General features: G+C 32.7%; 2 protein-coding genes across 2 annotated transcripts; one reads left to right on the top strand and one right to left on the bottom strand.

Moving 5' to 3' along the window:
• Nucleotides 1–1,053: 1,053 nt before the first annotated feature.
• LOC120092884 (10 kDa chaperonin, mitochondrial-like) lies at nucleotides 1,054–2,154 on the top strand. Its single transcript, XM_039051126.1, has 3 exons — nucleotides 1,054–1,289; nucleotides 1,386–1,525; nucleotides 1,943–2,154. Exons 1-3 carry the CDS (start codon nucleotides 1,185–1,187, stop codon nucleotides 1,989–1,991), a joined length of 294 nt encoding a protein of 97 aa, XP_038907054.1. The 5' UTR covers nucleotides 1,054–1,184; the 3' UTR covers nucleotides 1,992–2,154.
• A 180-nt stretch (nucleotides 2,155–2,334) lies between these two features.
• Nucleotides 2,335–5,265, bottom strand: LOC120092882 (B3 domain-containing protein At2g31420-like). Its single transcript, XM_039051125.1, has one exon. The coding sequence runs from the start codon at nucleotides 4,551–4,553 to the stop codon at nucleotides 3,813–3,815; it is 741 nt and encodes a 246-aa protein (XP_038907053.1). The 5' UTR covers nucleotides 4,554–5,265; the 3' UTR covers nucleotides 2,335–3,812.
• Nucleotides 5,266–16,222: the final 10,957 nt, after the last annotated feature.

Raw genomic sequence — 16,222 nt, 5'->3', positions numbered from 1 at the left:
GACCAGAAATCAGTTGCAGCATACTGTGTATTCATTGGAAACAATCTCGTTTCTTAGTCATCCAAAAAGCAAGCAACCGTAGCTCGATCGAGTATTGAATCTAAATATCGGGCCTTAGCACACACTACCTCTGAAGTCATCTGGCTTAATCAACTGATCTCGGAACTCGGGATGTTGTCCTCTGTCAAACCCATCATCTGGTGTGATAACTTAAGCGCACCTGCGATTGCCACCAATCCTGTGTTTTATGCCAGAACTAAACACATTAAGATTGATGCTCACTTTGTAAGAGACCATGTTCTTCATGGAGCCTTGGAAGTTCGGTATATCCCTTCAGCCAGTTAACTTGTCGACTGCCTCACAAAACCGCTTACACACTCTCACTTCCAGTCTCTTCGTTCCAAACTTGGCATACTTGATGTACCCTCTCGTTTGAGGGGGGATGTTAGAGAAATCCATGTCAGCAGCCCAATCAGCAGTACACATACACAAAAAGCTTCTCCAATTCAGCATACACAGGACATGTCACCTCCCTTCTAGAAGAAAAATTTGTTAGAAGGAATATTTACTCAAACCAATAAAAAAACGCACACTTGTATTCAAATCATTCCATTTATTCTTTATTATTTCTCTCAAACGGCTATTTAAAACTATTGTATTGATATCATCAATGGTACAACAATACAGAAAATACAAGAGGGTGAAAATTAATTTTTCGGCTTCCTTTCTCTTACCTTTCTATTTTCTATACATTTGCTAAAATTTAAATATAATATATATAATAATAATGACATAACAATAACTTATTATAATAAATTAAAAAAGAAAAAGTAAATGGAGCGACGGAGAATGCAAATTGTCTAGCTTGGAGGGAATTATTTTGCAGGGGCGGGTTCTCACGGGTCCATCTCCGAAGAAAATGGACATCTTTAATTCAGTTACATACACAAACGGGCCCATTTGGACAACTACAAATGTGGCCCAATGGGCCTTTAACTGGCTTCTCCAAAAGCTCTAAAACCCTACCAACATCAAAATCTCTAAACCCTCGTGTCCTAGAACCTTCTACTCTCATCCAGAACCCCATATTTGCATCTCTTTTTCTTTTCTGTTAAAGCAGCCACACTCTCCATCTTCTTCCTCGCACCTGAGCTCAAAAACCCTAATTCTTCGAGCACACTCTAATGGCGAAGCGCTTAATTCCATCCCTCAATCGTGTCCTGATTGAGAAAATTCTTCCTCCTTCCAAAACTTCTGCCGGTATTCTTCTCCCCGAGAGCTCCACCAAGGTATCTCTGCAATGTACCATTCATTCTCTCTGTTATTCCTTTTCAATTTCCGTTTCTTCGTTTTGATTTGGTTTCTATTGGCATTTGTTCCCTTAGTTGAACTCCGGCAAGGTGATTGCGGTGGGTCCTGGTGCACGGGATAATAGCGGGAATCTGATTCCAGTCTGTGTGAAAGAAGGTGATACCGTTCTTTTGCCTGAATATGGAGGCACGCCGGTGAAGCTCGGGGACAAAGAGTATGTTTCTAAACAGTATTAGTTTCATTTCTTGCTTTGTTTGCAGAAATGACCGTCTTTGATTCAAATCTTCCTGCTAATTATATTTGCCTCCTTATTTCATTGTCATTATCTCATTATTAATGTTTCCTCTGAACTGATTAAGAACAATGGAGGACTAAAATTAATTTGGGTAGAACTGAATATTTGGAACTCCAGGATCAAACTTAATATTTTTGAAAAAATTAGAGAGAAATAAACGAGATTAGAAGATTCAGGACTAGGGGTGAATTTGAGATCAATGATTTTAGAAATTGCCGATTCTTCCCAAAACCTTTGCTGAATCTTTCTCAAATTCTTATTAGGCTAATACTAAAGTAGGATGTAAATATTATTTTTCATGATTTTGGTTTGATTTCTTTCGTGGTTCATCTGCAGGTTCCATTTGTTTAGAGATGAAGACATTTTGGGAACTTTACATGATTGATCGATTTAATTCAACAGAGATTATGCTTTTGCTAGAACTCCATTCTGGTACTTTTGAGTTAGGGTTCTTTCATGTTGTAGCTTCTTATTGAATGCTAGAATGAAGGATATGATCAATTAATGGTTTGTTTTCCATTTCGATTAATCTTAATGGAAATTCCTAATCTTTTAGTCAGCATTTTTCTTGATGGTGTGAAGGAATGGAGAGAGAATTTTATTGATGGCTAAGGCAATTTTGTAGGACTTTTTTCTTTTCTTTTTTTTTTTTTAAATAATGATTGCGAAAATAGGGTTGTTTTCTTGTTGATCTTTCGAGGATATTTAGATAGGTAGGGCAGTTTTTGAGTGGCTTCAATTTGCATTCTTATCGGTTTTTCTTTAATTAAAGCTTAATAAGGAAGTATGAAGTAAATAATAATTATAATAATTTCAGAAAATATTTTTTTGTTCTCAGAGATTTTGGGTAGCTTGCATTTTCGTACAATACAGAGTTCTAAATTGATTAATAGACATTAATACTAAAGATTTAAATGCCAAAATTGAAATAAGCATTTAGTGAAAAATTGAGTCTAAAGAGTAGAACTTGAAATCTGAAACTAAATTGAAACAAAACCTAAATTTAAAAGTAAAATTTTAGTATTTGAAAACTTAGGTATTGAATTAAAATCAAATCCAAAATAAAAAGATATCTTTCCCAAATGGCTTGCATTGATCCAGATTTTCTTTACTGTATTTTTTTCCAATAAAGTAAAATATTAAAGTTCAATTACTGGTATCTTGGGTGTGGGGAAATATTGCCGATGACTGCTGTGATATCGAGTATATTAATAATCACCAATTATACGCTAATTTTGTACATTTTTGGGTTAAATGAAGAGAGGTCACAGGGACTGAAAAACTAGGCCACGCTTCTTTTTAATTTCTTCTTCTTATTATTATTTTTAATTTTGGGGTTGACTTTATAATGTTGGGTTATGCTTGGATTAGCAAGATTAGGCTTTTGAGTCGATTTTATTTTTATTTTATCCCGTGATTGGAAAAAAAATGTCAACAAAGACTAGAGGGATATAGTTAGTTTGTCACTCAAATATTTCATAAGAATATTAAACAATAATCCATGCGTAGAAAATAAGATAGATTTATGAATCAAAGGGAAAGTTTGGGAAAGTTTGTTAAAGATTTGTTGAGTCATATACAATATTATTTCCCGCAGCATATTTTCTTTCCTTATCTAGAAATATTTATTTTGTCACATATTTTCCTTGCTTGAGTCACAATTTATTATTTCCAAATGGAAATTTTGTTTCTTTTCTTGGTCACAATTTTTAAAGATAGAATAATAATTTTCTTTTAGAATTGTTGCATTTGATTATCATTGAAAAGTGTTTCTATTCTTGATGATCGAATTGGTTTTTTTTTTTTTTTTCTTCCTATGCTCTCCATATTTCATCGTGCGATTGCATTAATTGAAAATGCTGGAGTTAGTCATTTGAAGAAATAAAAGCTCAGAATCTTGTATGCACGTGATTAGCTATATTGTTCTAAAATGAATTTGATTATAATATTTAAAAAATACATGGAAATTTTAGCCATCTACACCAAATTCCCCCTTGTATACATGCTCAAATACAAAAAAGGCGCATTTGGACAACTACAAAGTTGGCCCGATGGGCCTTAATTGCATTCTCTAAAAGCTCTAAAACTCTAGAACATCAAAATCTCTGACCTTCTTCCATCCAGAACCCTAATTTTGCTCTTCTTTTTATTTTCTATTAAACCAACACAACACCACTCTCCATTCTCTTCACTTATAAACGCTAAATTAGCAAGGTGCTAACTTAACCATAGCGAAGCAAACATGATAAGCTTCGTTTTCATCATCTTTTCTAAAGCTCCAAATTTGAATATGTTGTCCAACTTTTAATCCCGTTTCCTCCACCAACGAATTCCATTGTGTCGTCAAACAGTACACATCTCCACTTCCAATCTTCCACTTCTTCAAACAAATCATTCTTTCTTCAACATCATCTATAATCACCGTGTTTATCCCCTTCTTGTTTTGGTTTTCCACTTCGCTCAAGAGCTTCCTCTCCTCCTCTGTTGTAAAATCAAACAACAGTTTCTTTATCGGCATGGACAAACGGCCATGGTTTTTGCTTAAATCAGTGTCTTCAAGTTGTTTCTGAATCACCAGCCTAATTTCATACCCACCCATCTCCACGATCCGATCTCTCAATGCTTCCGGCATCTCAGGAATCGATGGATACTTGCTCTGTTTTGCCTTCTTCTTCCTCTGTTTCTTAGTTGCAGTCTTTGGCGTCAGAGGATTCTTCCTTTTGTGGGTGTTGCTAATTTTTTCAGGGTTAACATCAGAAACAGAGTTTGTCATCTCTATTAGTATTGTCGCAGCCTCCAACATAGTCAGGGGGAGTTCGGATTCAGTCTCGGGTTGTTTTTTTCCGGCGCCGGAAGATCCCCTTCTTTTTCGAGGAATGTAAATATTGTCTAAATCAGGAAGATCAAAACCCATTCTGAAGGCTTCAATCGCTGGACCCATTCCCATTGTTATTTCTCTTAAAAACACGGAAAGCTTGAAATTAAACCGGCGGGAGATGCTTAATGGATGTTTAGTTATGGGAGTAGAATTACTCAATCGGAGTTCAATCTCAGATTTATCTCCGGAAACCAAAACTTAATAGGAAATTAATTCCTAATTTGGTTTCATTTCCTTTTACAATTCAGATTGTTACCGTTAGGGTGAGATATAATTTAGGAAAATATTAGAAAATCTTTGGCCGGAATATTTTTCCATAAATGCTCGATTCGCCCAGCTCCGGTCAAACTTCGGTCAAATTCTTCTCTCTAAGATTTTCAATTACCGGCATCACTGCATTCTTTTTTTAAAGAAATTATATTTTAATCCCCAATATTTCTCTATATTCTTGTTTGGGTAGGCGGAGTTTTTTGTTTTTTTGGTTATTTTTTCCAAAATATTTCGTTAAAAAAAAATTCCAGTTTTGGGGGAAGATCGTGGAAATTACTCTCGCTCTACAAAGAAATTATTTGTTAATTATAAATTGAAATTTATTTAAACTTATTGTTTGGAGTTTTTGACTTTTAAAGTAGATATTGCACTTGGAGTTTTATTTATTAAATTAATTATTTTTGTGAATTTATGTTTCTATTTTTCTTCTTTTCTATTAAGTTCAATGTTGAGGCTGAGTTTTGAGAGGAAAATTACTTATTTAGATTTTATTTGGTAACTATTAAATCTGTACCATATCATCCACATTTTTTTTTACCGTGATTTGTATATTTCTTGTGCAATGATCGAAGCTTAATCAAATTCCAAAAATAAAACAATTTTTTGAAACTTTTTTTAGTTATCAAAATTTGACTTGATTTTTTAACCATTCATGCAAAGTAGATAACAAATACAAAAATTTAAAGATGATAGTAGTGTTTATAAACTTAATTTTAAAAATAAAAAATAAGATGATTATCAAACAGGATCTTTAAGTGAATTTATGTTTCTATTTTGGACTTTTGAGGTGACAAAATGGAACCCACTCAATAAAAAAGAAAACAAGTTCTTTTTATTTCATACATTTCGTATTTTGTATTCTTTTTAAGAACATATTTGTAATTGGTATAGTAATTGTTATATAAAATTTAAGTTACATTGTTTTCTATTATAAAAAGGGTTACATTGTTTTTATATTTATTTATATTTTTTTATTATCATTCATATATAGACTGCAATTTTAATTTAAATTACATATAAAATTTGAAATTTAAGGATTAAATTGAACAAAAACTCAAACTTGAAAGATAAAATTATAATATTTTATAATTTGTGGGCTAAATTAAAATTAAACTCAATTTATGCTTAATAACTTTCTAATACAATTATTGGTTCAAATTTTCTTTTACTTTATTTTCCCCTATTTTTTTCCCACCAAAGTAAAATAGTAAAGTTCTGTACATAGGAATTAAATGAAAATAAGGTCAAGGGACTATAAAACTAGACTTTTTTTTTTTAATATAATTTTAATTCTGGGTCAACTTTATAATGTTTATCTAGTTGGGTTGGACTTTGATTGGCAAGATTACGATTGATAGTTGGGTCAATTTTATTTTTATTTGGGGTGTCAGGACAAATAGCAAAACCTATGTGTGTGTATATATATATATATAACACTGAAAGATTTAAATTGATCTAAATATGATAAAAATAGGTATAAAATTCGACTAGTAACAAATTGAAATTTTCAAAAATATGAAAAAAAAAATACCCTGACAAGAATATGTAGAAAATAATGAAAAAAAATATTTAGATAGAATCAAATGTGTGGTAACAAACATTTACAACATATGTTCAATTAAAAATTAGTTTGAACAAATCAAGCACATATTAGAAGTTAAATTTATATGTTGGAGAAAAATCAGTAAGCAAGTAAATCATTATTACAAAAAGTAGTTATTTAGAATCTAATTAATATAAAATAAATTTCAAATTCAAATTTAGCAAGAAAAATCAAGAAGGAACTATTTATTGTTATTTTATTGAATGCCTACAATTTGATAACAGAAACCTCAACAATTACACGGTATCTGTAACTACATTCTTACTCCAACTTCAACAATTATAGTGTATTTATAAGAACAAAAACCACAAAACCAGCCACCCCATTAAGGACAAAATAGGAATTCTAAAATATCACATACGTGATCTACATGTAATAAGCCAAAAATCTTATTATTTTTCAATTTTGACATTTTTTCAAAAAAACTTAAATCGAACCTACATATTCTTATTCCTCTTTTATTTTTATCCCTTGATTGAAACAAATTACTCAACCAATCAAAGCAAAGAAAATGGAACTAGATGGTTGTCCCCTTTATACTCCTCGACCAAAAAATGGAGGAAGAAGTCAAAAAAAGAGAAACAAAAATTACAAATATATCCTTAATACTCCGCCTTAAGATGGAAAGTGAATATCAATCACAATCATCTTGGATAACAAAGAAAGAAAAACTTTAAAGCAAAGCGCCTTTGTGAACATATCAACAAGTTGTTGTTGAGTTCGAGCTGGAAGAAGGTTGACAATGCCATTCACAACCTTCTCACGAATAAAATGACAGTCTAACTCAATGTGTTTCGTATACTCATGGAACATCGAGTTAGATGCAATATGAAGAGCAACATTATCATTGAAGGGAATCGGATTCCTGCAAAAGCATGTGATCGCCATGCAATTTGAAAATCAATTTTATAACATACAAACATAGGATAGACATTCAATAAACCTAAGTATGCTTCTAATGAGGAAGAAAGGGACGAATAGAACTCACTGTTGAAGATTCCTCTTCTTTACGTTTTCCTCTCCTTTGGTTATGAATAAACTCGAACCTCTCAATGAAAAAAGACACCACCACAAGAGTTTTTCCATTATTCTCTAGGATTCCAAGGAGCTAGATATATGGGTTCCAACACCTTGGAAGAGTGAATGAAGGTTGAAAGAATGTTCTTGAGAGAGTAGAATATAGAGAGTAGAATAGAATATAGAGAGTAGAGAGAATATGAGAGTGGAGGCTAGGTTAAATTTCACAAAAAAGAATACCCTTGCCCTAAAAGAGTTATAATGGTATATTTATATGTAGAGAGTAACCCCCTTTTCCAAGCTTTCCACTCTCAATCATTAGTTGATTGATTAATTAACTATTAATTAATCAATTAATATATAAAGTAAATAACTATATAATAAATCATACTTAATATAGAGTTAATTAATTAACATATAAATATCACGTCTTCATTTGCATACATCTCTCTTATACTATAATTCTATATGAATTCAATTTATATGAATTTAATATTTAAATCTCATTCAAATATATCTCTCTTATATAGTTTGGATTATAAATTACATCTATAATTAACCATATTCTATAATGTATCAGAATATTCTATATATTAATATATTCCTTTAAGTAATTTGAACAATTCAAATCATTTCTCATTATTGCCTTTAGCTAGCTAACAAGGGGGCCTTATGAACCTAAAGATTAGAAGTTCTAATGATATGAGATTAATTAATTAAACTCTTTAATAAACTTAATAATTATAAATTAACTATCGATCACTCCACTAAAGACCGATAGTTGCACCCTTCGCACTGCAAACGTATTTCTATGTCCATCGATATAACCAATCAATAAAGAGTCGACCCTTCACAAATTGCTCATAACTACAGATGGGTCAAAATATCATTTTATCCCTATAGTTACATCTAACTCCTTAAGTATCACTAATTTCTTTAATGAACAAAAAGTTTATAGTTCAACTATAAACTAACACCTCTCGGGTCAGTGAGAGGTTGAGACCTCATTATTCAAGATCCGACATCCACTGTTAAGGGATCAATTTATCTACTTTCCCTATGATCGAGAAGGAGCAAATTCCTTCTTGTGTAAGTATGTTCCCACCTCCTTACTCGAAAAAAATTCCAAAACTGGTAGGCTTGTTGAGTCGGTTAACTTGGTCACTCTCACGCATACAGATCAAAAAATTGCCCTCATAAACAGGAATTCACAACTCACTTAGGATTAAGGTTAAGTCACCTATGGTCATTCTAGTGAAATATTGGTTTCTTCAAGTAATGGTGTTATAAAAAGAAACCAATCATTTCGTGGTTCAGTCTTGTATAAACTCATTACAAGATACCCCACTCACATGTCTCCGTATGAACAATATGGTTCATATTATCTGTAACATTTATAACTCATGTAACAATTATAAAGTGGGTCGGATTCGCGGTGTTACCAGGATAAGGTACCCAGTCTTATCCATTTACTGCAGACCTTTTAGGTTATAACCTGAACATGAACCACTTGTATGTCTACTACATATTGTTCAAGTGACATTACATAACCTTGGATCTTAGTTTATTATATTGCATTAATGCAGCCTAAATGTCAAAAAAAATACCTCCTACTTTATTAAATAAATAATTTGTTCTTTCAAAATACAAATTACGAGATACAAGAGATTTAGGATATTAAATCCAACAATCTCCCACTTGTCCTAAAACGAGTGGGTTGTACAATATATAATACAATACAATAAACTAGGGTATATAATGTGCCCAATGAAATCTCCCACTTGCCCTAGGTTAGATGACTCATATCTCGTAGACCTAGACTTTCTAGGTGGCCATAAAAAAGTTTAGTCGTGAGAGCCTTTGTAAATGGATCAGCAACATTATGCTCCAAAACAATCTTTATAACGACTACATCTCCTTGTTGCACAATCTCCCTTGTGAGATAATATTTGCATTCAATATGTTTTTCTCGTTTGTGATGTCGAGAGTCCTTGGAATTTTCCACAACCACTATTATCAAAATAAAGAGTGATTGGCAAGGTCATGTTTGGAATGACTTCCAAATCCGTCAGAAATTTTATAAGCCAAACAACTTCTTTAGTAGCTTCACAAGCACCTACATATTCTATCTACATAGTGGAATTCATAATACATCCTTGCTTAATGCTATGCCAAACTGTAGCCCCTCTATGGCAGATATCAGGCCTAGTACATGGAAGATGTCAGGCCTAGTACACAGCAGATGTCAGGCCTAGTACACGGTAGATGTCAGGCCTAGTACACGGCAGATGTCAGGCCTAATACAAAACATAACATACATAAGGCTACCTACTGCAGATGCATAGGGATTCTGCCTCATTTCCTTAACTTCTTGAGGTGTCTTACGACATTGTTCCTTAGAAAAAATAATTTAATGCCTAAAAGGTAATAAAATTTTCAATGAATTCTGCATCGAATACCTGACAAGAATTTTGTCAATATACGATGCTTGGGACAAGACTAGTGATTTTTTCTTACAATCCCTAATGATTTGGATCCCTAGAACAAAGTGTGCTTCACCCAATTCTTTTATTTGGAACTGAGCAGCTAGCCATTCTTTAATTTTAGTCGAAAAACCTACATCATTCTTGAATAGGATATCATCCACATACAACACTATAAAAGCTACTGAATTATTGATGATCTTCTTGCAAATGCAAGGTTCATCAAAATTTTGATCAAAGCCATAAGATTTGACCACAGTGTAACACCTCATATTCCAAGATCGAGATGCTTGTTTTAATCCATAAATGAACTGATTTAGCTTGTAAACTTTTTGCTCTTGACCTTGTTCAATGAATTCTTCTGGTTGAGACATGTAGATTATCTCATCAAGATTACCATTCAAAAAGGAGTCTTGTCATTCATTTCCCATATTTCATAGCCATATTATATAGCAATGGACAAGATAATCCAGATAGATTTTGATATAGCAACAGGCGAGAAAGTTTCCTTATAGTCCACTCCTTCGACCTTAGTATAACTCTTTACCACTAATCTCGCCTTAAAGGTTTGCACCTTTCCGTCTATGCCTCTTTTCCTCATATAGACCCATTTGTAACTTATAGGTTTAACCCCAGTAGGTTTATTTGGAAATTGATAGACATAATTGAAGTAAATAGACTCCATTTCTAGATTCATGGCTTTTACCCACTCTTCCTTGTCCACATCATCCATTGCTTACTTGTAGGTCAATGGATCCTCAATGTCATCATCTTGTATGGCATTTTAAGTTTATGTTGGACCCAAAAAACGAGTAGGTTGGGATATAATTCTCCCACTATGTCGAAACTCCCTCAACTCTTGAGTAGGATGTGCTTATCTGGATGAACCAATATCAACAATTCTAGTTGAAGTTCTTCCTTCTTCAACAATTCTTGTCGAAGTTTCAGCAGTTTCTTTGGCAAGTTAATTCAATATGATTTATTTCTTGGTCTATGCTCTCTAATGTGGTCTTCTTCTAAGAAAGTTTCATTTGTCGATACAAACACTTTATTCTCTTCAGGATCATAAAAGAGACCACCTCTCATTTCTTTGGAGTAACCTACAAAGAGGCATAATTTTGAACGTGGTTCCAATTTCTACGGGTTTGTCATAAACACATGTGTTAGACATTCCCAAATCTTGAGATGTTGTAAACTACTTTTACAACCTCTTCATAATTCGAAAGGCATTTCAAAAACACTCTTTGACAAAACTTGGTTCAAAATGTATGTTGCAGTCTCCACTATATAACCCCAGAATGAGATAAGTAGAGAAACATAACTCATCATGGATCGAACCATGTCTAACAGGGTTCTATTTCTCCTTTCTGATACACCATTTTATTGAGGTGTACCGGGTGCTGATATTTGAGATGTGATTTCATGTTCTATCATATAGTTATGGAATCTTATATCAATGTACTCTCCACCTCGATCTAATCGAAGTGTTTTTATCTTTTTACCCAATAAATTCTCAACTTCTTATATTTTTTTACTTTCAAGTGTATCAAACTTACGTTGAAACAGATAAACATACCCATATCTAGAATAGTCATCAGTAAAAGTGACGAATTATTCAAACCTTCCTTTTGTTTTAACACTCATCGGACCATAAAGGTCTGAATGTATAAACTCCAAAGTTATTTTATCATTTTTCCTTCTAGACGTGATTCACATACTGGTAAAAAAATTTCTTTTAACTCGTTTAGTAGTCCATTTTTAACCAACCTCTCAATCCTATTGAGATTAATATGACCTAGTCTTAAATGCAAAGAATGAGCATTTTATTTTGGAGAAATCTTTCTTCTTTTGTTTTGTGTGGTTGCAGTGTTGAACATTTCAACATTATGGAGCATTTTAAATATTAACAGCCTTAGTACATATAAGTTACTTTTGTTTGTTGCTGAACATATATCCACACCATTTTTTTAGACAAACGCTTTATCACGATTGAAAAATATATTATAAGAATGTTCTAACAAACATGAAATTGAAATCAAGTTCCTCTTAAAATTAGAAATATTGTAAACATTGTTCAACAATATAAACTTTGAATTGAAAAATAATTTTAAGCTTTCAACTGCAACTGCCGAGACGACCTCCCTTGTTCCAACCTGTAGAGACATCTCTTCAACCTCAAGTTGCTTTCAGTAACTAGTTTCCTGTAAAGAAGTACAAACATGGTCAATGGCTTCTGAATCAAGTATCCAGGCATTATTTTCATTTTTCACAAAACATGTTTCTAAAACCAGTAAATCATATTTACCTTCTTTGTCATTCTTCTTTCCATTCAAAATTTACATTTCCAGTTCCTATCTTTGTTGCAATGGAAACAGGTTCCCTTTGCAACATTGACCTTTTTGCCTTTTTGGGCAACAGTAGGCGGGATAACTTTATTTTTCCCCTTACCATTTTCTTCTTCTTCCATTTCTTAGAGCCAGTAGAAAAAGCGCGGACTTTGTCTCAGAGGTAGAACCCCTGTGGAAATTTTTCGAGGAACTGGCAACATTTGCCTCCCCATATTGTCCTTTGACTTTCATCAAAGACTCATAAGTCTGCAGCTTGTTAAGGAGGGTAGTAAGATTATATACAATTTCGTTCATGACAACATTGCTGCGAAACTGAAGGTAACTCTTCGGAAAAGTTTCCAGAATAAAACTTACCTAGCTGGACTCATTTATGATAGCCTTGTTCATCTCAGGCACATTGAAGTGGACCATAATGTTAAGGACATGTTCCCTAAAAGACGATCCCTCATTCATTTGGGCATTGAAGATGTGTTTTAGAGCATCATGTTTGATATGTGTAGCCAGTTGGCCGAACATCCCACGCAATAACTCCATAATCTCACGTGCAGTGATCATGGGCTCATGCTTTTTGGCCAAGACTTCAGTCAAGCTTGCAAAAATATAGACCCTGGCCTTATTGTTGGTCTTAGTCCATTTGTACAAAACAGTGGGTCTAGAAATTGGAGGACATTCCTCCGTTAGGACGAATTTGAGGTCGTCGATGACCAAGACTGTGTTAATCGTATTTTTCCAAGTTGCATAGTTTTCTTCGATTAATTTATCAGTGTCAAGCAAAGAAATAACTAAATAACTGCGCTAGTCATGATTTAGACGATGCTGATTCAAAATAAATTATGTATATTAGATATACAAAAATTTGTTTTAATCCATTCAGTTTAGCAAAAAAAATAATGAACCCCAATATCATTTTATTTTACAATGATACATCAATGATTTAGAATAAATGTCACCTCGAAGCAAACAGTTATTCCTTCACTGAATTGAGACATTTTCAATCAAAATATTACACCTGAATAACTCTTATTCCTATAATATTTAATTACCATTGATTTGGTCTAAAAATAATTAACTACCTTAATGTTTTCTTGTAAGTATAACCCTTCATTTTCAACCCTATAATTCTGCCCCAAACAGTCTGCATTGGGGTAGAACGTAATTAGTGCAATTAATTATAGCGATCTTATCCATGTTTGGGGTTTGTTATGTTCCTTTCCCATGCAAACACCATCCTAAGAGGGACGCTCCTAAGGTGCCACAAGACCGATCATGGAAAAAAAACATTTAAAACCAATAAAGGAGATCGGAGGATGTTTTGGCACATGTCCTTCTCCCACTTATTATAAACAATTTCTTCATTCACCTTGATATTGACCCATGCAAATACCTTCCTAAGGGAGTGTTCGCCCGGGGCACCACGAAGTCGAGCATGAATTTCATTTTGTGAACTTTTAGAAAGAACTCAAATCGAAAAATAACATATCATATACATCTTTTTTTTCCTTTCACTAAGTGCTTTAAAAAATAGGTTTATTAACTCAAAAAAATCTGGCTAAATAATTTAATTAAGTCTTTGTTAATTTGCTCAATATAACGTTTATAATGAATATTTTAACAATATGTGATTGTATTTATTAAACTCTTTAATAAATAAAATCATTTATTGTATGCTTATAAAATATTTGACTAATTCACCTCACAAGTTGATTCCCAAGTAGGGGTACTCCATTTCCATCAGCTTAAATACCCCAACCTAGACAAAACATTTCTTGGAAAGATATCCCTTATAAATTTAATCTTTTACGGAATTTATTTTAATCCTATTAAAACAAATTAAAAGATTAACCTATTTCTAATCATATTAGAAATACCTTTAACATAAGTCTAGGTGAATCAATTTTAAACCATTTAAAATTAATTTGGACATACTATTTGCATACAACACTTGGTTATAGATTTTAATCTAGTTCATAAACTTATAACCATTATAAAATAATATAATTATTAAAACCTATAATTTGCATCTAATGATATTGATCAAACAATTATATTTATCTAAGTAATGTTATGCTCAATGTAAAGTTTATTTTAATCTAACAATAATAGCACTTATAATTATCATTTGTGAAAATAAACATGCATATCCATTTTCATTAAACAATATAAAAATTATATTATTACTCAAAAAAATAATTCATGTTATTATTGTAGGATCTAAAGGCAACACTAGAGGAGGTGAATAGGTTTGACTACCAATTTTTTTTTTTTAAAAAAATAATTTTATCTTCAAACAATGCTCAATAAGGTTAACCCACTAATTTGATTAAAGAAAATTTATGCAAGACAAAACTTAAATCATGCAAGCTATGATAACTTCAAATTTAAAGACAATTTAATCAAGGATAAATTTAAATAACACACTAAAAATTAAATCATGCAATTTGGAAATATTAAAAAAAATAACTAAGACAAGAAGCAAAAAAATTGAAAACAATAAATAAAAAAGAGAGAGGAAGAGAAAACACCGAGAATTATAGTGGTTCGGCAAATTGCCTACTCCACTCTCCAAGACTCATACTTGGGTATTTCACTAAGTGATCCTCTTGCAGGTGAGGACCAAACCGACACACGACCCTCTTTTTCCTAGGCTAAAGAGAAACCCAAGATCCTTTTTACTGGTTCATGATCAAACCAATTTCTTTTTCTCACAACCCAAGGTGTACCCACACCTTAATATAATTCCCAAAAATTAAAAGAAAACCTCACAATACTACATCTTGAAGGCTAAATACACAAGTTGAGCACTCAGGAAAAAAAACTCACAAAAATAACTCTGGGCCAATTTATGAGCAAGGAGGACGAGAATTTGATAGTAGAGAGAATTGAGAGCTTAAGACTTGATAGCTTTTTGGTGTGTCCATGAAAAGTAAAATCAAGTCGAATTTATAGGCGAGGGAAATAAATTTTGGTCATTGGATATGATTGCAAATGAAGAGTGGATATTGAATAAAAATAGAAAAGGAAAGGATTTGAAAATGAATTTTGAAAGATTGGAATTATTGAGATTTGGAGAATAAAAAGATTTGAAAATGAATTTTAAAAGATTGGAATTATTGAAATTTGGAGAATAAAAAGGATTTGAAGGATAAAAATTTAAGAAGGAAATCAAATTTGAAAAGACTAAAATTTGGTGAGAATTTGGAGAAAATTGGATCAGGAAATTAAAAGAAAATAAGAAAATAAAAAATGTCGGATGATATGAGCACCACGCGCACAGGGAGGAGATTGAGCGTCATGCACCGCATTCTTTGAAGAAATCGCAGGCACATGCGGCGCACGCCCGCGTCCGCGCATGAAGCTGAGTGACCGCCACTTGTTATCATCTCATTCGTCCACGGTCGCCATGTCACTACCACATCATGTGCCACGTCATCGCCATGTCAGCAAAAAGTGACCGGTTGGAGCATCACGTCAACTACCACGTCATCAATATTGACCGTTTGTGTGCCACGTCAGCAAGGTGCCACGTGTCACTGCCACGTTGGATTTCCTCTCCAATCTTCTTTTGTTTATAACTTTCTCGTTTGAACTCCGATTTGAGCGATTCAAATTGTGTTGGAATCGTATTTCTGAACTCTACAAGATAGTGACTCTGAAACACTAAAAATGTTAGTACAAAAAATCTGAGTTTGTTATCATCAAAATACTTGGTTTGATTGAAGCCCTAAAGTTAACAATCTCCCCATTTTTTATGATAACAAAACCACCATGTAATACCAAAAATACTTCTCCCCCTTTTGTTATCAACAAAAAGATATACAAGTGATTTTTTCTCCCCCTTAATCATACAAATAATGCTCCCCCTCAATAAATTGTAACACATAAATTCATATAAATATAAATAATGTTCTCCCTATCAAACATAATTAGGCAATTCTAATAATACCCAGTGCAAGTCTGTTTTTACAAAAGGCTTCTTCATTTAATGCCTTTGTAAGAATTCTGCTACTTGGTTCTCAG

The sequence above is a fragment of the Benincasa hispida genome, chromosome 12 (assembly GCF_009727055.1).
Source record: "Benincasa hispida cultivar B227 chromosome 12, ASM972705v1, whole genome shotgun sequence".
Lineage (NCBI taxonomy): Eukaryota > Viridiplantae > Streptophyta > Magnoliopsida > Cucurbitales > Cucurbitaceae > Benincasa > Benincasa hispida.
This window is presented reverse-complemented; position numbering and strand designations above follow the sequence as displayed.

Excerpts from the sequence above, each read along its gene's own strand:
- LOC120092882 (XM_039051125.1), bottom strand. The coding sequence starts at position 4,553 with ATGGGAATGGGTCCAGCGATTGAAGCCTTCAGAATGGGTTTTGATCTT.
- LOC120092884 (XM_039051126.1), top strand. The coding sequence starts at position 1,185 with ATGGCGAAGCGCTTAATTCCATCCCTCAATCGTGTCCTGATTGAGAAA. Across the intron at positions 1,290-1,385 it reads TCCCCGAGAGCTCCACCAAG|TTGAACTCCGGCAAGGTGAT; the intron begins GTATCTCTGCAA and ends TTGTTCCCTTAG. Across the intron at positions 1,526-1,942 it reads GTGAAGCTCGGGGACAAAGA|GTTCCATTTGTTTAGAGATG; the intron begins GTATGTTTCTAA and ends GTTCATCTGCAG.